The sequence below is a fragment of the Cetorhinus maximus genome, chromosome 4 (assembly GCF_964194155.1).
Source record: "Cetorhinus maximus chromosome 4, sCetMax3.hap1.1, whole genome shotgun sequence".
NCBI lineage: Eukaryota > Metazoa > Chordata > Chondrichthyes > Lamniformes > Cetorhinidae > Cetorhinus > Cetorhinus maximus.
In genome coordinates, this window is record NC_135882.1 from 63,217,597 (window position 1) to 63,241,218 (window position 23,622).

At 42.0% G+C, this 23,622-nt stretch overlaps 1 protein-coding gene across 2 annotated transcripts in view; it reads left to right on the top strand.

Annotated features, from left to right (window-relative positions):
* The window catches only part of LOC144679644 (lethal(3)malignant brain tumor-like protein 4), a 392,935-nt gene that overhangs the window by 6,789 nt on the left and 362,524 nt on the right, over positions 1–23,622 (top strand). For both annotated transcript variants that reach the window (XM_078540227.1, XM_078540226.1), the window contains exon 4: positions 22,168–22,352. In XM_078540227.1, coding sequence (XP_078396353.1) covers positions 22,168–22,352 — 185 coding nt within the window. The remainder of the gene's footprint in view (positions 1–22,167; positions 22,353–23,622) is intronic.

The window sequence follows — 23,622 nt, forward strand, 5'->3', positions numbered from 1 at the left end:
AAGAAATTCAACCTTGCCTGAAATCTGCTCGTGCAACCTTTGGCCACCTGAGGAAGTGGGTGTTTGAAGATCATAACATTAGAACTGAAACCAAGCTCATGGTCTACCATGAGGTCGTGATCACTTCCTTAATGTATGGGGCTGAAACATGGACAACATAAAGGAGGCATCTCAAAGCTCTGGAGTCATACCATCAAAGCTGCCTGCGGAAGATCTTACATATTAAGTGGGAGGACAGATGCTCCTATGTCAGTGTCCTGTCACAAGCAGGCGCCACAAGCATCGAGGCTATGATCATCCGTCATCAGCTTCGTTGGGTTGGTCAGATAATTCGGATGCCAGATACTAGGCTCCCAAAGCAGGTGGTCTTCTACCAGCTCAGTCATGGCAGATGCACCAGGGGAAGACAGAATAAACACTTCAAGGATGTGCTGAAAGCCAACATGAAGAAATGCAACATTGACATAAACTGCTGGGAGACCATCACCTTGGACCAAGCCAGATGGCGGTAGAGTCTGTGGGAAGGATCCCAGCATTTTGAAACCCAACGATGACAAAATGAAGAGGAAAGGTGAGAGCGGCGAAAAGAACATTCCATGACCCGAACTAATAATACACGACCAGACCTGCCATGTGTCAGCAAATGTCCTACATGCCATAAAGTCTGCAGATCCCGAATCAGCCCCATCAGCCATCTTCAAACTCATGGAAGACAATCATCCTCCCTAGTGAGAGATAGCCAATAGTTCACTTTTAATGCAAAGTTTTAAAGGGCTAGAAGATTGTGCATATTGAACTTGGCATACGTTGAAATCCTTTACAGTGTAACATAAGCAAATCTGAGAACTCTTAAATGGTTGCATGCAAATCAGTTGAAATTTGATGCTCTCCGATAAGTTTGTTGTTCTGTGTTTATGGAAGAGCTCTGTTTAAGAACATACGAACAAGGAGCAGGAGTAAGCCATTCAGCCTCTCAAGCCTGCTCCACTATTTAATAAGATCATGGCTGATCTGATAGTAACCTAAAATCTGCATCCCACCTAGCGCCGATAACCTATCAACCACTTGCTTACCAAGAATCTACCCACTTCTGCCTTAAAAATATTCAGACTCTGATACATTTGTATCCAAGTAGAAGGTTTCTGCATAATAATTCTTAAACATGTTGAAAAAAATTGGAGTTAAATATCAGTAACAATGTAATTATACTTGTGTAATCATGATGTGTGAATATAAAGACCCAAGGAAGGCCCAAGATGACATGGAGGTATAATGTCAGAACATGGACTGGCCTCTTTATGTGATAGGCAGTGAGGGCAGCAGCGAATAGAAATCAGTGGAGAAAGATTGCTCATAGTGCAGCCAGCCCTCGGAATGAGAACGGATGAAAGACAAGACGGGAAAGGCATAGGACCAAAAGAAGAATCTTCAATAACACACAACGAGCCATTGGATAACCAAATAATGGGCTTGCTCTTGACTGAAAGCAGCACTGGCTGACATTCCATTCTTATGATTTTTTTTCTGCCCTGAGGAAGTACTTCATTTCTGCTTAGCATAGTCTCTGGTGGTCTGCATCAGATCAGGAACTGACATATTGGAACTGCAGAGTGATCCTGCAGCCTTTCTTCTTCCTTGAGCCTAGCTAAATGTCTCCTTGATTAGAAAGCTGTGTTTTAGATGACATTTTTCATATTTCCCACTTTGTACAGCTGTCAGAAGTAGTTTTATTTTGTAATGTGCAGTCCTCCTGAATGGTAACATTTTTGGTTCTTAAAAGGAGAAGTAGTGAGTGAAGGAAGGTTTTTTTTGTCAAGTGCTGCCCCATCTTTCCCCTTTAAACATTCTAAGAATCATATATTTCTTATCTATTCTGTGTTGGCAATTTGCTGCATTTTCTCCTCATAGACACCAATTATTTGCAGAATGCATTCCTTTTCTGGGTTGCCACAATAATGCAGGTTATGTGATTGGCCTGTGTACCTCTTGAAGTGATCTCATTGATTTTAATGGCAGCTGATGCTTCACATAAGCTGAAGACACTGATCTGGAATCACCTCAGCATCAGGAAAACACTAGCAGCTCAGGAATCATCAATAAAATGCTTACTTTTGCTTTGGTGATTTTTATAGCAGCACTGATCTAGCATAACAATCTTTTAAAATCCGTCCTTACTTTGCAAATGCATGTGTCAGTGATGTCAATGCATCAGTGTTGCCAGAGCATTATTTAGCCCCTTTGTACATTTTCCCGGCAGTAATCATTTTTCACATTTTATAGTCTTGAGGATTGTTTTCTATGCTTTTCTATTGCTGTTTGTCATTGGACTCTGAATTTCCATTACAGATACTACTGTGGCTACTAACTTTTACCATTGATCCATGATTATGCTCGATTAAGAAGTAAACCTTTCAGTCGTCCTTCAGCAACTTTTGAAACCATTCATTGTGCATAGGGATATGCAAAAATGGAAATATTCATTTACATAGCAAGTCAGTCGGTGTTTGAAAGAGAGAGTGCAGGTAGCTAGCGAAGGTGTTCTGATGATGGGTCCCACCCAGAATTCTAAGCATTCTCTCTCTTTCAAATGAAAACTGCCCGCAATGAATTTCCAGCTGTTCCTGCTTTCATTTGATTTCCAGTATGATTTCCAGCAATTGTTTTTTTATCTCACTGTGTGGCTCCCTCAACAACAGCAGCAACAACAACTTGTATTTTATATAGTGCCTTTAACATGGTAAAACAGCCCAAGGATCATGATTAAGCAAAATTTGAAATAGAGCCACATAAGGAGATATTAGGGCAGAAAAGAGATAAATCCTAAGGAGCATCTTAAAGGAGGTAAGAAAGATGGAGTGGTTTAAGGAGAGAATTCAAGAGCTTTGGGCATGGGCAGCTGAAGGCACGGCCACCAATGGTGGAACTGAACTGCTCAAGAGGCCAGAATTAGTGGAGCGTAGAAACCTGAGGGACTGGAGGAATCACGGAGACGGGGAAGGGCGAGCTCACCGAGATGGGGAGGGGTGAGCTGACGGGGAGGGGGCGAGCTCACTGAGACGGGGAGGGGGCGAGCTCACCGAGATGGGGAGGGGTGAGCTGACGGGGAGGGGGCGAGCTCACCGAGACGGGGAGGGGGGCGAGCTCACCGAGACGGGGAGGGGGGCGAGCTCACCGAGACGGGGAGGGGAGCGAGCTCACCGAGACGGGGAGGTGTGCGAGCTCACCGAGACGGAGAGGGGTGCGAGCTCACCGAGACGGAGAGGGGTGCGAGCTCACCGAGACGGAGAGGGGGGCGAGCTCACCGAGACGGGGAGGGGGGCGAGCTCACCGAGACGGGGAGGGGGCGAGCTCACCGAGACGGGGAGGGGGCGAGCTCACCGAGACGGGGAGGGGGCGAGCTCACCGAGACGGGGAGGGGGCGAGCTCACCGAGACGGGGAGGGGGCGAGCTCACCGAGACGGGGAGGGGGCGAGCTCACGGAGACGGGGAGGGCCGAGCTCACGGAGACGGGGAGGGGGCGAGCTCACGGAGACGGGGAGGGGGCGAGCTCACCGAGACGGGGAGGGGTGAGCTGACGGGGAGGGGGCGAGCTCACGGAGACGGGGAGGGGGCGAGCTCACCGAGACGGGGAGGGGGCGAGCTCACGGAGACGGGGAGGGGTGGGGGGGGTGGGGCGGCGAGCTTATATATTGGAAAACATGGACGAGAACTTTAAAATCAAGTTGATGCTCGATCCGGAGCTAACGTGGGTCAGTGAGCAGGGATGATGGGCGAACGAGGCTTGTTGTGAGTTAGCACAAGGCAGCAGAGTTCCATCTAATCTCAAGTTTGTGGAGGTTAGAATTTGGGAAGCTAGCCAGGTGTGTATTGGAATGGAAAAGTCTAGAGGTAACAAAGACTTGGATAAGGGTTTCAGCAGCAGGTGAGTTGAGGCAGGGCGGAGTCAGGTGATGTTACAGAGGTGGAAATAGGTGGTCTTAGTGATAGAGTAACATAGGGACATAGGACATAAAAACATACGACTTAGGAGCAGGAGTAGGCCATTTGGCCCTTTGAACCTGCTCTGCCATTCGATAAGATCGTGGCTGATCTGATCGTGGTCTCAATTCCACTTTCCTGTCTAACCTCCAACAACTCTTGACTCCCATGTCTGTCAAAAACCTGTCCAACTCTGCCTTGAGTAAATTCAATGACCCAGCCTTCACTGCTGTCTGGGGAAGAGAATTCCATGTACTAACAACCTACTAAGAGAAAAAAAATTCTCTTCATCTCCAACTTAAATGGGAGAGCTCTTATTCTGAAAAAGTGTCCCCTAGTTCTAGTTTCCCCACGAGTGGAAACATCCTCTTGGTATCTACTCTGTTAAGTCCCCTCAGGATCTTATATGTTTCATTAAGATCACCTCTCATTCTTCTAAACTCCAATAGGCTTAGACCATTAGGTTACCATTCCCTCTTTCTATAATGTGCAAAAATAAACTGAATTAAAAGATGCATCATGTATAATAAATCTGTAGCAAAGACAAAAATCAAACCGCTTGGCAATTTGACTCTTGCCTACAAGAGCTAACTAGAAAATAGTTTTCTTCTGGTGCATTTACATTTCAATTTTAGTACGTCTGTGAAGTTGTTTCAAGTTCGCACCAACAATAAACTTGCAAATTGGGTGTTAAGTTCAGATGGACTCCAAAGTGAAGCAGAGTGAGACCATCTTTCTTGGATGTCTCACTGTAATATATCTGGTCCAATCTGGACTCAGGGTACATTTGTACAGTAAGTTCATGCTTAACGTAGTTGCATTCTTGAAAAGTGCACTTTAAATGAAACAACCTTAAGCACATCAGACTTTCTCATTATTATATGTAGTTAGGTTCTGTAGGACCTGTTTCATCAAAAAGATTATAAAATTATATCCTGTAAGCTGAAATACTTAACATTGCGAAATTCCTTTATTTGTAAATGAAATAACCGTTATATTTTAAAATTTATTTTAAAAGAAATATGCTGACTCTTTCTACTTAGCTCCGGCTCGCCGACCCTCATGCTTGCTGCCTCCCTCTCCTGAACCCTTGCTATGAGCAAGGGCTCATGAGGTGAGCAGCGAGAGGCAGGAAGAGCTGCTTCAAGCTGGAGGGTTGCAAGGGTCAGTGGTGAGAGGAAGGGTTGGTGGTGAGGAGGAGGTCAGGAAGCAAGTGAGGCCAAACCAAACGGTGCCGATCAGGTCACACAACCTGTCAGGCCAGGGCAAAACAGCGTTAAAATGAAGCTCCCAATGCTAAAGAAGCATACAGGCCCTATTAACTGACTGATGTTAAAGCAGAACAATTTAGAATGGGGCAACTTAAAACAGGGACTTACTGGAGTATAACTGAACCACCTCACACTGATGATACAGTTTGGTGTGAAGGCATCCGTAAAATACACTGCAAATGACTTTAGCCAAAATAGGGTGTAACTGTGTCACTGACATTGAATTCAAGGAAGAAAAATGAAATGTTAAAGCAGTTTAAAAGAAAGCATTATGAAAGTTAAAATTTCTTATTCAACTAAAGCAAGTCTGCATACACAAATTTTGTCACGACCACCTGCTGATGATATAACTACATTATTTGCAGTTTAAGATAAATCTTTTAATGTACACCAAAGAAACTGCCAGCGTATTAATCTTCAGACAAATGAAAATGAAAGATAAAAAAAAAACTTGGTGGATCCTTGGTGGATACCAGGGGTAATGGTTTGGGAGCAGGAAGAGAAGCCATTGCAAGTGATACTCTCGCTACGATTAGATAGATAAGAATGGAACCAGGCGAGAGCAGTCGTACCCATCTGGACGACAGTGCAGATAATTTGGAGGAGAATGGCTGAAGACATGTTGTGAAGGACGCGGAGGGGTAGTTTACCATTTTCGCAGTCACATGGGATGGTATATGTGACTTGGATAAGAGCCATTTAATACTGTGGCAGGGGACAAAAACTGATTGGAGTTATTCAAACATGGATTTCTGGGAAAAATAGGATTTGGGGGGCACAATATGTCCAAGGACTTTGGAGAGGAAAGGGAGGTTTGAGATGGGGTGCTAGTTGGCAATGACGGTGGGGTCAAGAGTTTTTTTTTGAGGAGAGGGGTGATGATAGCAAATTTGAAGGAGAGAGGGTTAGCACCTGAATATTGACAGTATTGACTAACATGGATACCAGGAAGGGAAGTTGGGTGGTCAGTGATTTAATGGGGACAGGACTGAGGAAAGAGCAGATGGGTCTCATGTACAAGTTAAGTTCAGAGAGGGCATGAGGGGAGATAGGAGTGAAACTAGACTAAGATCAAAATTCAGGGCTATGGCAGGAAATTTAGGGGAAGATGGTGGCATATTGGTAATGTCACTGGGCTTAAAACCCAGAGGCCCAGGCTAATGCTTTAGGAACATGACAGCTGGTGGAATTTGGATTCAATAAATAAATCTGGAATTAAAAGCTAGTCTCAGTAATGATAACAATTAAACTATTGCCGTAAAAACTCATCTGGTTCACTAATGTCCTTTAGGGAAGGAAATCTGCATTCCACACCTGGCCTGGCCTACATGTGACTCTAGAACCACAGCAATGTTGTTGACTCTTAACTGCCCTCTGAAATGGCCTAGCAAGCACCTCAGTTCAAGGGTAATTAGGGATGGGCAACAAATGTTGGCCTTGCCAGCGATGCCCTCATCCCAAGAATGAATAAAAAGAAATTTGGCCCAGTGCGCTTGGAGAAAGGAAGGAAATGGCAGAGGAAGCTGACTGGTGATCTCAATGTTAGAGACAAAGAATCAGCTTTCATAAAAACAAAAAATGCTAGAAATACTCAGCATCAGGCAGCATCTGTGGAGAGAAACAGTTAACGTTTGAGCTTGATGATGTAACTTTCATCAGAACAGTCCGTCAGCTCACTGCTCTTTTTGGAGGAGATGGCAGAGGGCTTTAAGGAGTCAGTAGAGAGCAGATGCCCAGCATATCTTTGTATTTTGGGGTGATCCTAGAATAATGAGCAGTTTTGTCAGTTGTGAGTGGGATCCAATATTGCTTTGTGGTCCAGCCAAATCTGGTGGTGAATGGAAAAAGCAGTTGTCTTCCATATCTGTTAAGACCATGAGAACATAAGAAATAGGACCATATAGTAGACCATATGGTCCCTCAGGCCTGCTTCGCCATTCAATACGATCATCGCTGATCTTCTGTTGCAAGTCCACTTTTCTGTCTCCTCTCCATTTCCCTTGGTTCTCTGTGAAATCCCACCCTCGAATATACTGAATGATGGAACATACAAAATAGGAACAGATGTAGACTATTTGGTGCGTTGAGCCTGCTCCGCCATTCAGTAAGATCACTGCTGATCTGTTTGTATTACTAATTCCACATTCCCATCCACCCCCAATAACCTTTGATTCCCTTGCCTAACAAGAATCTGTCTATCTCCGTCTTAAAGATATTCAGTGCTCCTGCCTCCATCGCCTTCTGAGGCAGAGAGTTCCAAAGTCGTACAACCCTCAGAGAGAATATTTCTCTTCATCTCTGTCTTAAAAGGGCGCCCCCTAATTTTAAAATGGTGCCCCCTAGTTCTGGACTCACCCACAAGAGGAAACAGCATTTTCACATCCACCTTGTCAAGACCATTCAGGGTCTTATATACTTCAATCGAGTCACCCCTCACTCTTCTAAACTCTAGTGGAAACAAGCCCAGCCTGTCCAATCTTTTCTCATAAGACAAACCACTTATTCCAGGTATCAGTATAGTAAACCTCCTCTGAACCACCTCCAATGCGTTTACATCCTTCACTTAAAAAGGGAGACCAAAGCTGCACACAGTATTCAAGGTGTGGTCTCACCAATGCCCTCTATAACTGAAGCATACTTTTACGTTCAATTCCTCTTGTAATGAAGGATAGCATTCCATTAGCCTTCTTAAATACTTGTACCTGCACAATAACTTTTTGTGACTCATGCAAAGAACACCTAGATCCCTCTGCACCTCAGAATTCTGCAGTCATTCCCCATTTAAGTAATACTCTGCTTTTCTATTTTTCCTGCCAAGTGACCAACTTAGCATTTTCCCACATTATACTCCATCTGCCAGATTTTTGCCCACTCATTCAACTTATCGATGTCTGTCTGCAACCTCCTTATGTCCTCTTCACAACAGTTTCCTACCTAACTTTGTGTCATCTGCAAATTTAGCTACCATGCCTTCAATGCCTTCATCTAAGTCATTGATATAAATTGTAAAAAGTTGAGGCCCCAGCACAGACCGCTGTGGCACTCCACTCGTTACATCCTACCAATCAGAAAATGACCCATTTAGGCATTCTCTGTTTTCTCCCAGCTAGCCAATCTTCTATCCATGCTAATATGTTATCCTCTACACCATGAGCTTCTACTTTCCACAATAACCTTTGATGTGGCACCTTATCAAATGCCTCCTGGAAACCCAAGTACAGTATATCTACAGGCTCCCCTTTATCCACGCCACGAGTCACTCCTTCAAAGAACTTCAGTAAATTGGTTAAACATGATTTCCCTTTCACCAAACCATGCTGACTCTTCCCAATTACCTAGAGTTTTTCTCAGTGCCCAGCTATAACCTCCTTAATAATCGATTCTAGCACCTTCCCCACGACAGATGTCAAGCTAACTGGCCTATAGTTTCCTGTTTTCTGCCTCCCTCCTTTCTTGAATAGAGGGGTTATGTTTGCTACTTTACAGTCTGATGGAACTTTTCCAGAATCTAGCGACTTTTGGAAAATTAACATCAATGCGTCTATGACCTCATTCGCCACCTCTTTTAAGATGCTAGGATGAAGTCCATCAGGACCCAGAGACTTGTCAGCCTGCAGCTTCATCAGTTTGCTCAGTAAGGCTTCCCTCGTTATTGTAATTTCACCAAGTTCCCCTCTCCCTTCCATCTTTTGATTTGCAGCTATTCCTGGAATGTTTTTTGTATCCTTTGTCATAAAGACAGAAGCAAATTATTTGTTAATTTCCTCCCCCATTTCCTTATTATTTACTATTAACTCCCCATTCTCACTTTGTAGAGGACCAACACTCACTTTATGTACCCTTCCTTTTTAAGTACCTGAAGAAGCTCTTGCAATCTGTTTTTACATTTCTAGCTAGCTTCCTCTCACACCCTAATTTCTTTCCCCGATTAACCTTTTAGTCATTCTCTGGCGTTCTTTATATCTTGACCAATTGCCTGACCTGCCACTCATCTTTGCAGTTATGTGCTTTTTTCTTAAGTTTGATACTTTCCTTAACTTCTTTAGTTAACCAAGAATGGTGGGTCCTCCCCTTAGAATATTTCTTTATAGTAGGAATATACTTACTCTGAATATTCTGAAATATCCCCATAAATGTCTCCCACTGCTCCTCTAGCCTAGTATCCCAGTTCGCTTCAGCTAGCTCAGCTCTCATGCCCACATAGTTGCCCTTATTTAAGTTTAAAATACTAGTCTTAGACCCACACTTTCTCTTTTAAACTGGATGTAAAATTCAACCATGCTGTGGTCGCTGCTACCCAGGGTGCCTTTACTCTGAGGCCATTAATTAATCCTGTCACATTACACAGTGTCAAGTTTAATATAACCAGCTCTCCGGTTGGTTCCAGAACTTGCTGCTCTAAGAAACTATCTCAAAAACATTCTATGAACTCATCATCCAGGTTATTACTGCCAATCTGATTTTTCCAGTTTATATGTAGATTAAAATCACCCATGATTATTGCTGTCCCTTTATCACAAGCACTCAATATTTCTTCCTGTCTACTTTGTCCTAAATTGTGGTTACTGTTAGGGGGCTTGTAGACCACTCCCACTAGTGACTTCTTTCCCCTACTATTCCTCATCTCCACTCAAACCAATTCTACACCCTGATCTCCTGAACCAACATCATCTCCGACTATTGCACAAATGCCAGCTTTGATTAACAGTGCTACCCCTCCACCGTTACCTATCTTCCTATTCTTCTTGAATGTCATATATCCTTCAATATTCAGGACCCAATCCTTCTCATCCAGCAGCCACATCTCCGTAATGGCTGTCAGAACATATTTATTTACTTCAGTGTGAGGTATCAATTCATTTACTTTGTTATGAATGCAATGCGCATTCAGATACAGAGCCTTTAGTTTTGCCTTTTTGTTAACTTTGTAGCATCTAATCTTGACTGTTGGTGCATTCTTAGTTTTTTACTCTATTTCCCTTGGTGCCATTCTCTGATCCTCATTTCCTATAGTACTGTTTTGCTCTACTGCTTTGACTCTACCCCATGATTTGCAACATCTGCCCAAGCTTGATTCTTCACCGCTCCCCCCCACCACCGTTTAGTTAAAAGCCCTCTCTACCTCCCTAGTTAAGCAGCTCGCGAGAACACTGGTCCCTGCATGGTTCAGGTGTAGGCTGTCCCAACGGTACAGACCCCAATGGCCCTAGTGCTGATGCCAGTGCCTCAAAAACAGGAACCCACTTCTCCCACCCCAGTCTTTGAGCCACGCGTTCATCTCCCTAATCTGATTTGCCCTATGGCAATTTGCACATGGCTCAGGTACCAATCCAGAGATTATTACCTTTGAAATTCTGCTTCTTAGTTTGATGCCTAGTTCCTCATGCTGACTATGCAGAACCTCTTTCCTAGTTCTACCTATGTCGTTGGTACCCATATGGACCATGACAACTAGATCCTCCCCCTCCCCCTCCAAGTTCCTCTCCAGCCCTGAGCAAATATCCTGAACCTTGGCACCAGGCAGGTAACACAGCCCTCTGGACTCTCTTTGCTGCAGAGAACAGTATCAATCCCCCCTCACTATACTGTCCCCTACTACCACTACATTCCAATTTGATCCCTCACTTGAACAATTTCCTGTACCATGGTGTCATGGCCATCCTGCTCATCCACCTTGCAGACCTTGCTTTCTGCTTGGTCCCTTTACCTGCCTCAGTCACGGTCACATCCTCCTGTCCCTCACTGCTGATCAAAACAGATGACCCAATTCTAAGAGGTGTGACCGTCTTCGAGAATAAAGTGTCCAGGTATTTTTCCCCTTCCCTTATGTTGCGCAGTGTCTGCAGTTCAGCTTCCAGATCAATAATCCTGATTCGAAATTCCTCGAGCTGCTTACACTTCTTGCAGATGTGTTTGTCCTGGATTGCCTTGGTGTCCCAAGAAACCCACATTCCACAGCTGCAACAACACCTGTCCTGCCATTGTTGCGTACGCTATTTAGTTACTTTCTTAATTAATTTAGAATCATTCCTATGTATACTGCAATTGACTGTGCTTACTAATTGCTCGTATCATCACAAATAAAACTTAAGTTTATACGATTCTTAATTGCACTGGTATGTGTTTTGTGTATTTGTTTTAATTATTTTATTTAGCACTTAATTTAACTATTTTATTTTAATTTAGCTTTAGTTCTTATTATTTATAGATCGACCTTAACTCTTGTGTCCTAAGCTGGCGATTAATACACTGTCCCTTAAGCAAAGCACCTACCGGCCAACCAACTTACTAGTTTCTTGTGATGTCACAGTTGGTTTTTTTAACTCAGTTTCTTCAGCAGCTGAAATGGCGCGACTCCCGACTGCCTCTGCTCAGCTCCCAGATAGGAAAGGACATGCTTCGTTCCTTGGGCTCTATTTATGCTGCTCCTGACTCCCGACTGCCTCTGCTCAGCTCCCAGATAGGAAAGGACATGCTTCGTTCCTTGGGCTCTATTTATGCTGCTCCTGACTCCCGACTGCCTCTGCTCAGCTCCCAGATAGGAAAGGACATGCTTCGTTCCTTGGGCCCTATTTATGCTGCTCCTGACTTCCAACTGCCTTTGCTCAGCTCCCAGGTAGGAAACATCCATAACCTTTTGGGATAGAAAATTCCAAAGATTTACAACCCTTTTAACGAAGAAATTTCAATTTATCTCAGTCCTGAATGATTGATCCCTTGACCTGAGATTGTGCTCTTGTATTCTAGATTTCCCAGCCAGGGGAAATAACTTCAGTGTTTACCCTGTCAAGCACCTTCAGAATCAAAGATGTTTCAGTGAAATCACTTCTCGTTCTTTTCAACTCCAGAGAGTATAGGCTCCAATTTATAAACCTCTCCGCTTAGGACAACCCTTGCATCCCAGGAACTAATCTAATGAACCTTCGCTGTAACACCTCCAAAGCTAGTGTACCCTTCCTTCGATAGGGAGACTGAAACTGTGCATAGTACTCCCGTGTGCTCTCACTAAAGCCCTATACAATTGTAGCAAGACTTCCCTTGTTCTTGTGCTCCAATCCCCTTGCAATAAAGGCCAACATGCCATTTGCCTTCCTCATTGCTTCCATCTTATTGAATGATTTTTGGAAATTCATGTATACCATACCTAATGTCTCCCCTTTATCTACCCTTCTAGTTACCCCTTGCGATTGGCCATCCCCCTGCCCACTTTTCTGAACTTCCACTGACCTCCTCTATGAAGTCTCTGACATATCTTTGAGGCCTCCCAATCCCTCTGGTATCCTCTTTCCTGACAACACCCCACTTGGGGTGTGGGCTTGCTTTGTCCTGTGGACTCCACTTAATTTTCCATCAGGCTTACTTTTGGGTGGGAAACTGTTGGATACGTCAGACACATGCTATGAAGTTAAAACACCAGAGCGTGCGCCAGAACCCCAACTTCCAGGTTCCCCGTGCCCCCGTTGTGTTAATGGTATGTTAATTATATTGTTAAGGTAAACAGGTGAAGGACATTCTTTAATTAAGTACCTAGAGCACTTTGTTTTCGGGAGACGGTGGCATAATGGTAATGTCACTGGACTAGTAATCCAGAGGCCTAAGCTAATGCTCTGAGGACACGGGTTCAAATCTCACTGCACCTAGTGGAATTTAAATGCCCCTTTAAAGGGCTACCACTTAATTTATCTTTATAATTTGTTAATTTGATTAATTAGTCTTTTTTATTTTACTGATAACCAGAAGAGTATAGAGACTGCTGGGACATGGGAGGAGTAGGTTGGAAGCAAAATATGTCTAGTTTCATATTTCACCCACTGCCTTTGGATTGATTGAACATGGTAGCGGAGGATGGTTACCTAAAGGTGAAGATTATAAATTTAAGAAAAAAAAAATTCAGACGGAAGATTATAATCTGAATTATTCTGTGAAAAATGACTGAAGACAGGCATGAAGTGTCAGGATATAATTATTCAGTGCTGCTCTCCAAACCGAACCTTATGACCCGTGGAAAAATAGAGTGGATAAGTGGACACGGGCCACAGCTTTACCGAAGAGAAAACAAGGTATGGCCTGAGCATTGACACTTCCTGACAAAAGCAAAATTAGCAGCAAAGTGTGTTATGATCTTGATGCCCGTCAGTTGGATGCTGATAAAGGTTTGGGTACTCCATAAGTTTCATGGGTAAAATTTGTAAAAAAGATGATCTATGAAATGCCTTTGAAGCATGGTCAGACTTGTATAGATTTAGAAAGACAGACAGTTATTCCATTGAGGAATATATCATGGACTTTAATGAAATATTGTAGAAATTCAGTTTGGAAATTCCTTGTTCAGTGCTTCTTTTCAAATTGTTGGATTGTGCTAAAGTGTCACACGTAGATAGGCTGCGGGTCTTAATGGGAATTAGATTCTCAGAAAGAGATGCACTTCTGGATCAATGTATGATGCTTTAAATATATTTCTGGGAAAGCAGTCATTTCCAGCAGCTTTCGTGACACAAATGGGACATGCGGTAATGTCACAGAAGATGGAGGACTCAGTGATCACGGCCTTTTGAAATCATTCAGATACGGGGTGTAGACGTCAGTACAACAGAAGAATCACAGACAAAAGAAATGAGGATGGATAAGTTTTTGGCAGATCTTACAGATGAAGGCATTGGAGTAATAATAGATGAATGAATCCTGGAGAACTGTTAACAGGTGTCTCAGATGTGACTGAAAATACACTTATGCGGTAAATTGTCCAAAGTGGAAGAACAGGGTTTTTGAAGCAACACATGACACAAAGTTCGGAAGTTGAAGATGATAATATCGATCAGCCTGAGAGAATTGTATTGGTCACAAGAAGCTTCTGTCCGGTAATGAGTGTATGAGTTGCAGATTCATTTAATTGCACCGTGTTGGACAGTGGTTACGCATAGACAGTATATGGAATAGCTTGGTTAAAATGTTATTTAGAATCACTAAATAGTAAGGATTGAAGTAAGATCAGGGAATATGAAAAGCCTGGGTAAGGTGATGGGGTGTGATGGGAAGATAGCGGTCCTCCGACGTGGTAGTCGAGCTATTAAGATCCCTTCATCTTGGTTAATCAGGATTAATTATAAACTTTCAGAATCTGAGCAATTAACAGAAGGTGATGAGACATCCTGTACCTCTTATACTCATATGTTAACAGTTATGAGGAGCAGAATGTGGTTGATAATGGGCCGGATGACAATAGACCGTGATACTGATGCACAGAACAGGGCTCTCATACCCAAAGGACAACTGTCTAAAGTCAATACAAGGGTGATCTACATACCAGAAGGGGCCAGTGAATGAAGGGATGAGACTATTGTAGGGAAAGCAGGGAAAGCCACCAGCAAAGTTGATGGTCAAAGAGCTAAGATTGATGTACTGGCAAAATGAGGTGAAACAGTGGAAAGCTTGAAATTGCAGTACAGGTTCCCGTCTTGGATGTGGGGTTGATTCCGACACTAGGAAATGATCACAAACTGGCAACAGAACCTCTGACCATGGGAGGGAGAGATTCTGGAGCAATAGTCCAGAAAGTGAGAGGAGGGTAAGTCGAGGCCGTAGCTAGACTTGGCCATGCAGAAGAACGAGGATGACAGAACAATCTAGGCAAACTACTAGAAGTAGAAATCCTTATGATTGGGAAGTTTTGGTGATTGCAAACAAATGAGAAGATATTTTAATAAGGGAAGACAAACAAAAAGTATTGGATGGTTTGAAGAAATTTGGGTCTACTCTGAAGTGCCAGATAGGGGACAGCCAGCCTTAACACACAGGTGGATATGTACGTAAAAAGTACTCCTAGATGGGATGTAGAGGCCAAAGTGAGACTAATAGCTTGGGGTTTTGAAGAGAGACTTGGAGATCATGATGTTAGAGTGGACTTCCCCATGGCAGCAAAAGTAATCTTGAGAATTTTCTTAGCTCTGTTAGACTACATATTTGCGGGAATGTGGGTCGATCCATATAAAAGCAACATTTTTGGAGGATGAAAAATTTCAAAGAGGTGTTTTTGAAACGACCTTTAGAAACGAACAATGTAAAAGGGAAGCTGGAAATTAAACAAACAATGGCTTTAATGAATTGATACATCAAGGGTATGGTATATTTTGGTTAGGCCTGCCTTGCTGAAAGTAGGCTGTTACTCAACTGAAAGCAAATCCAGCATTGTTCAACCGGTATGTGAAAGAGAAACTCTCGAGCACCTTTATGGTGCATGTCGATGATTTTAAATTGGGGAGGTGCTGTGGAATTTGAGCAATTTGTTGTTGATACGATCAAAGGATAATTTAAGATTGGGAAGTCAGGCTTCAGAGGCCTTTAAATACAAAAGCTTAGACATTAATCAGAATAAGTTTGGAGTAACCTTGAATCAACAATCACATCTAGAAAATGCTACACTTATTCCAATAAATTGGGCTAGGTCATGACACAAAGATGATCTTGCATCCAAAGAAGAAACAGTAGTTGAGAACCTTGATTTGAGAGTTTAACTGGCTACATAGTCAGACAATACTCGATACCAGTTATGGTGTATTGGAACTTAGTACTATCATCAAACTATCAAGAACCTTGGGGTTGCCATTGACCAGAAACTGAACTGGACTAGTCTATAAATACTGTGGCTACAAGAACAGGTCAGAGGTTAAGAACCCTGCAGCGAGTAACTCACCTCCTGACTCCCCAAAGCCTGTCTACCATCTACAAGGCACACGTCAGGAGTGTGATGGAATAGCCTCAATTTTCCTAGATGAGTACAGCTCCAACAACCATCAAGAAGCTTGACACCATCCAGGACAAAGCAGCCCACTTGATTGGCACCCCATCCACAAATATTCACTCCCTCCACCACCAATGCACAGTGGCAACAGTGTGTACCAGCTATAAGATGCACTACAGCAACTCACCAAGGCTCCTTAGACAGCACTTTCCAAACCCACGACCACAACCATCTAGAAGGACAAAGGCAGCAGACACATGGGACCACCACCACCTGGAAGTTCCCCTCCAAGCCTGACTTGGACATATATTGCCTTCCTTCACTGTCGCTGGGTCAAAATCTCGGAACTCCCTTCCTCTCAACACTGTGAGTGTACTTACAGCAAATGGACTGCGGCAGTTCAAGAAGGCAGCTCACCACCAGCTTCTCAAGGGCAATTAATGCTGGCCTAGCCAGTGACACCCACATCCTATAAAGGAATAATAAGGAAAAAACACTCTACACCACAATTGAGGAGTTTTTGAGGGCAAATAAAACATTAAAGAAATTGCATTTGGAGAAATACATACTCAAGTTACAACCTTGGTTGACCCAAAGGACATGAAATTAGTCCTTGTTAGTGATACTTCCCACACCAATCTCCTGAATGCCTATTTGAGTAAAGACGTGTTTATAATATTCTAGGTGGGTAAAAATGGAAAGTGGCATCCCTTCGCCTGGGAAGCCAAGAAAATAAAAAGAGTGATTAAAAGTACCCTCGTCACACTGCAGAAACGCTGGCTCTGGTAAAAGTGGTAGGGGATTTTACTCATTAAGCATTTTGAGGGAAATCCTATTCAAGGGGCATTCTTGCTCATTGCTAATTGAATAGTATATGGATAGGTGTTTTATATGGGATCATGTACACCTGACGAAGAGTGTAACTGAGACAGGCTTAAGGAAGAAAGGTTAGAGAGAAAAGAGATCTCTAAAATAAAATGGGTCGACACAAGTCACCAATTATTGCACTGCTTTACAAAAGGAATGCTTGCTCAAAGAAATTGTTGGAGGCCCTAGAAGATCGATGTCTTATGATGGGTTATACGAAATATGGAAAATCATTTTTTTCTTTGATTTGTTTTGTAATTATTTGAATGTGTTATAAAGTTTTTATTTAAAGGAAAGGTATCTGAAAATTGTTTGTTAATTATAATGGTAAGATAAACAGGTGAAGGGTATTTTTTAATCAAGTACCTGGATCACTTAGAGACTGCTAGGACGTGGGAGGAGTAGGTAAGAAGCAGACATATGTAATACTGCATTCTGTAGAAACAAATTTATTATCAGGAAAAGTATTAGTGTCTAGTTTCATACTTCACTTGGCTTGGGATTGATTTAACACACTGCTTCCAGTGGGCTGGCAAGTTAAAATCCAGCCCATTATCTTTGTATTTGTACCAAAATTATATTTGCAAAACAGGTTAGAACCTTCCCTGTTACATTTAAAATTTAAAGTCAGTGGAACATAGTCATGAAAGTGACACACACAGGTTGTGGTTGATAGATAATTGTGGAATATAAATTTAAACAGTGGAGTAGAGCTGAGCCAAACCATTGCTTTTAAGTGTTTGAACTTGGGTAAGCTTATATTTGAGTTTCTTTTTAGGGTTTTATTTTTAGTGGAAAATGGAAACTTGGAGCTGAGTCAACTCTTCAGTTTGCCATGAAGCTGAATGTAGAGAGTAATGATTTGAATGCTTTTGAGATTTGGCCTGAATTTCATTTGGCCTGGATTTGATGTAAAGCTGTTCACTCATGCGTAATACAAATACACTCCTGATGTATTTCATCTGCTTTACTTAATACAAATGCTATTGAAAAATTAATTGGAGTGAAATTGGTCTATTCATATTCCTGTCTTATATATTAAGTAATAACTAGAACAATATTCTATCATAAAGCAATGTTTAGCATTAATACTCCTTTTGAAAACATTTTGGGCTACATTTTGCTGCTGTTTTGCTGACAAGAAATTACATTAGCATTGCAATCTGTGATTTATATGTGTTACTGAGGCATGTAAACCATGCGTCATGTTCCTTTTTTATATTAAAAGAGCCCTTTATGCTTTTAGTAAATCACTGGATTAGGGGCAAATTGTGCAATATCATAATGCAATCTTTACTTCCGAGGTTACTTGGGGCTCAGTCTGGCACCTCAGTCTCAGTTGCATAAAAATGGTCCAATGCCAAATTGAGGTAGAAAGATTTTATCATTATGATACACAGTATTGCAGTTAAATTAGTGAAACTGAGGGATGTGACCAATTCTAAAGTTTTGATTGATTGAGCTTAAAGTGTATTTGTGTTTTGTTTGCATTGATGTTTTATACTTCTTCTATTCTTGTTCTATTGATCTCCATAAACTGGGCTCTAAGGAAGGCAGGCATATCATCTATTTTACACAAACGATTTCAAGGAGATTAACAGAAGCAAACCAAAATACCTTCCATTTGGACATGTTTGTCCCTCCCTGTTTGTGAAAAGGAAAGACTTGCATTTATATGGTGCCTTTCATGACACCAGGACGTCCCAAAATGCTTTCTAGCCAACAAAGAACTTTTGAAATGCAGGAACCAATTGCGTTTCACTTTACACCTCCCTCAATGATCAACCATTGCTGGATTTATATTTGAGAAGGGCTTCCTCAAGTACTTCTCCAACACTGGCTTCCATTTGCGCTACTCTAGAAAATGTCTTGTTTTATCTTGCTGGGTTGTGCCTTGAGTATCTGCAAAGAAACAATTACATTAAAACTGCAAGCTGCAACTACTTGGCAATGATTGGGACCTTCTCCAATGACTGTGGCAGGCTCATGCAACAGTTGGTGGCTCAGATCGTTCTGGTTTCCTAAAATAAGGTTGCCTTGAATAGCAAGTTGCTAAGTTTTATACAGCTGTCAGTGGCAACACTCATTGCAGACATGGATTGAGAGCACCTGTTTGGTTGATGCACACTGCTTTTGGCAGAATATGCACTCTTGTTTATATTCATAGATTTGAAGCGGAGTTGCGGAGAAGCTGAATATGGATGGGCTGTAACCTTACTTTGTGAGGAATGGAGATGTGACCTTGTGTCCTTCCATTCAGTAGCAACAAAATAGAAATCTACATAATTGGTCAGTTAGAACCCATTTCCACCGGCAGCCATTGTTATCAGTTAGATATACTGCAGGGAAATTCTTTACTCACATGACTTCCAACACTGCTATTTTGAAATGGTTAAAGATAGGGCTGTCCAAAGAAAGTACACTAAATTATATTCCCATGATAACTGCAATACTGTTATTACTGGGGAAGTTGGATAAGTGCGTGATGGAGAAAAGAAAAGGACATGTTGATAGAGTGAAATGAAGTAAGTTGGGCAAACGTTGTGTGGGAGCGTAAACACTAGCACAGATTTGTTGGGATGAATGGTCTATCTCTGTGCTGTAAAATTCTATGTACGTTATTTAAGATAAAGCCAAAATAACATATATTTTACCTGTAGACATTTCCCAGTTAATAAAGGATATTGGTGTAGACTAGCAATGCAGTCATTGCACTGCTGGTCTTTTTGAGTTAATTTTTCAGTGAGCTAATGAGCATTCTGGCTGTGGGTGTGCTGTTGAGCTACCCTGACAGTACGATCCAATAAACAATCCTATGAATTGACGTGAATTGATGAGAACTTACAGTCTTCTGCTTCTATCTCATTGGAAAAATCATTGAAAAATTACGTGCTGAATGAAGTACAGCTGGGTTTTTAATGGCGTACCAACTTCGTTATTACTGTTTAAAGCCCTCATTAGCCCGAATTTTATATTTAAATGGCATCTATCTGACAATGTGGAAAATTGCCCAGGTGTGTCGTGTCCACAAAAGGAAGGACAAATCCAACCCAGCCCATTACTGCCCCATCAGTCTACTCTCGATCATCAGCAAAGTGATGGAAGGGGTTGTCGTCAGTACTGTCAAGCAGTACTTAGTCTGCAATAACCTACTCACTGAGGCTCAGTTTGGGTTCCGCCAGGGCCACTCAGCAACTGACCTCATTATTATAACCTTGTTCCAAACATGGACAAAAGAGTGAACTCAAGAGGTGAAGTGATAATGACTGCCTTTGACATCATGGCAGCATTTTACCGAGTGTGGCATCAAGGACCCCTAATAAAACAGGAGTCAATGGGATTGGGGGAAAACTCTCCACTGGCTGGAGTCATACCTAGCACAAAGGAAGATGGCTGTGGTTGTTGAAGGTCAAGCATCTCAGTCCCAGGACATGACTGCAGGAGTTCCTCAGGGCAGTGTCCTCGGCCCATCCATCTTCAGCTGCTTCATCAATGACCTTCCCTCCATCATAAGGTCAGAAGTGGGAATGTTTACTAATGATTGCACAATGTTCAGCACCGTTTGCGACTCCTCAGACACTGAAGCAGCCTGTCCCCATATATAGCAACATCTGGACAATATTCAGGCTTGGGCTGATAAGTGGCAGGTAACATTTGCACCACACAAGTGCCAGGCAATGACCATCTCCAACAAGAGAGAATCTAACCATCTCTCCTTGACATTCAATGGCATTACCATTACTGAATCCCTCACTATCAATATCATGGGGTTACCATTGACCAGAAACTGAACTGGACCAGCTAGATAAATACTGTGGCTACAACAGCAGGCCAGAAGCTGGGAATTCTGTAGCGAGTAATTCACCTCGTGACTCCGCAAAGCCTGTCCATCATCTACATGTCAGTAGACAGAGTGTGATAGAATACTCTTCACTTGCCTGGATGAGTGCAGCTCCAACAACACTCATGAAGCCCAACGCCGCCCAGGATAAAACAGCTAGCTTGATTGGCACCCCATCCACCACTTTCAATATCCACTCCCTCCATCACCAAGGCACAGTGGCAGCAGTGTGTACCATCCACAAGATGCTTTTCTGTAACTCACCAAGGCTTCTTTGGCAGCACCTTCCAAACCTGTGACCTCTACCATCTAGACGGAAAAGGGCAGCAGACACATGGGAACACCACCTCCTGCAATTTCCCCTCCAAGCCATACACCATCCTGACTTGGACCTATATCACCGTTCCTTCGCTGTCACTGGGTCTAAATCCTGGAACTCCCGAATAGCACTGCGGATCTACCTACACCACATGGACTGCAGTGGTTCAAGAAGGTGGTTCACCACCACCTTGTCAAAGGCAATTAGGGATGGGCAATAAAAATGCTGGCCTAGCGAGCGACGACCATGTACAGTTAAAGAGCGAAAGAAAAATTGTGGAATGTCAAATTTTTCCACAGTTAAAAAAAATTCCACATTTTGCTTTACCACTCTGCGATATCTGGGCTAATAATTTTCATTCAAAGGTAGAATTTTGCAATATAATGTGAGTACTTACTAATATTGGTTCCTTTTTCATTTTTATAGCTGTTAGCTTATTAATTGTTCTCTGCTAAGCAAGACAGTGTTTATTACATTGTAAATGTAAACTTCGTTTAAACTTTCGATAAGTTTATCTTCGAGTGAAACGGATTAAAGTTTTATGGAAGTGTAAATTACTATCACATTTCTTTACTATCCCATTTCATTTGTTTAAGAGATTCCCATCCTTGGCATGTTCAGTGTTTTTCAACATCCAGGAAACTTTGGGTTTGATTCAAAATTGTGGTACATCTCAAAATCGAATGTTTTTGATCTGTGATAATTTGAGTTAAACAGTGAATCTCCGATGTACAACGGTCTGGCAGAGCTGATTTTTCTGATTACTTCTCTGTATAAATGAGCTTCCTTTTACTATATAAGTGTATATTGTACATCCCAGATAAGTGTAAACTAAAAAAGCAGAATCTCTCGTTTAGTTACTTGTTAATTTAGTTTCAACTCGCAAATAACTTTTGTATATTCTCCCCACAGACTTTTATATGGTTCTAGTTAACCAGAGTGTCGTAAGTTAAAGGAGTGATTATTACAGTGTATCTGTATTTACATAAGCATATAATCCTAATTGTATTGTTCCTACAACTGAATAATTCTGCAGTATGTTTAAAGTATTAAACATGTACAACTCTTTCTATTTAAAGTAATTGAACAGAATGAAAACATCTTCTGAGTAGTGTGTAATGATTCCTTCCTTTATTTGTCCATGACCTTTAAGTAAGCAATTCAGGAAGAGGGAAGAAAATGTCTGAAGAAGGCGGCTGGCAGGCTGTACCAATCAAAGTTGAAAGAATCGATGAAGAAGCTGAATCAAGCAATGCAGCCAATGTGCAGGACTTTGACATATATAGTGCCATGGAATGGAAAAATGGAGTCGGTACCTTGCCTGGCAGTGACCTAAAGGTATGCATCATTAATTTGAAATTATAAGCTTTCAAGTCTTTTATTTCCGCTGCAAGTTTCTGGATGAAATAATTACAGCGACAATAAACTTTCCCCTTCAAAAAAACATCCAAATGTACAATAGTCATACCACAAACTCAAATGTCGTAAATTGAACTATCAGTTAAAAACAAATAATCATTTTACATTTTGGTATTTGTAGGCAGAATTATTCAGCTAAAATCTATGAGGCATATTTAGGAAAGAGCCTCATTCAGATTTTACTGACGCTGTTGAGGATGTGTTGGTTTGGGAGGAGTAGGCATTTGGCAGTGGCATCTGCTGTTTGGAGCTGCTCCCATCAGGAGATCTGCTGTCATGGTATGACACACTCTTCTGTTTAGTGCCATCCTCACACATCCACTGCAGCTCGCCCGCAACCGCTCTGTGACATCTGTCATCCAACTACGTCTAGATCCACCCCTCTTTCTGCTGCCCACCACTTTGTCCTCTAGCTCTGATCAAATAGCTGAAATTTTCTTTTCTGGATGGCACTTTTTAAGAGTTCTTTTTGTTCTTGCAATTTCAAGCACCTCTTCATGTGTCTTATGGTTTGTATATGGAATATTTAGCGTATATCTTAGCCACCACATTTCAAAAGTCTCAATTTTCTTCCATTGATCTTTACCTATTGTCAAGTTTTCTGAAGCATACAGGAAAGTGGATAGAATGTAGTATCTTATGAGTTTCTTTCTTTGTTAAAAGCTTGAATTTTCTTGTTGCCAAAGCTTCCTTCATCTTCATAAAATTACTTCTGGCCATCTCTACCCTTCTTCTGACTTTGGCATTGAATCTGCCATCTTCTGTTATCATTTGTCTTAAATAGACAGATACTACTTGTCCCAGTGTGACACCACTTCAATCCACTTCAGTCTTCGCTGTAGTTTCTTCTAATGTATTCCTTCTAACTACCATTGTTTTTGTCATTTCAGTATTCATACTCCATATCCTAAACTTTTAGATTTTACTTGTTCAATGATATTTTGTAGGGCCTCTTCTTATTCTGCAGGCACTACTGTGTTGTCAGTGTACTGCAAGTGTGTTATGTTCAAAAAATACAGAAATACTCAGGTCAGGCAGCACTTGTGGAGAGCGAAACAGATCGATGACCTTTCATCAGAAATGGGAGAAGTTAGAAACTTAGAGGTTTTAAGCAACTGAAAGGGGAGGGAGGATGGAATAAGAACAAAAGAGAAGGCCTGTGATAAGTTGAAAGACAGGAGAGATTAAA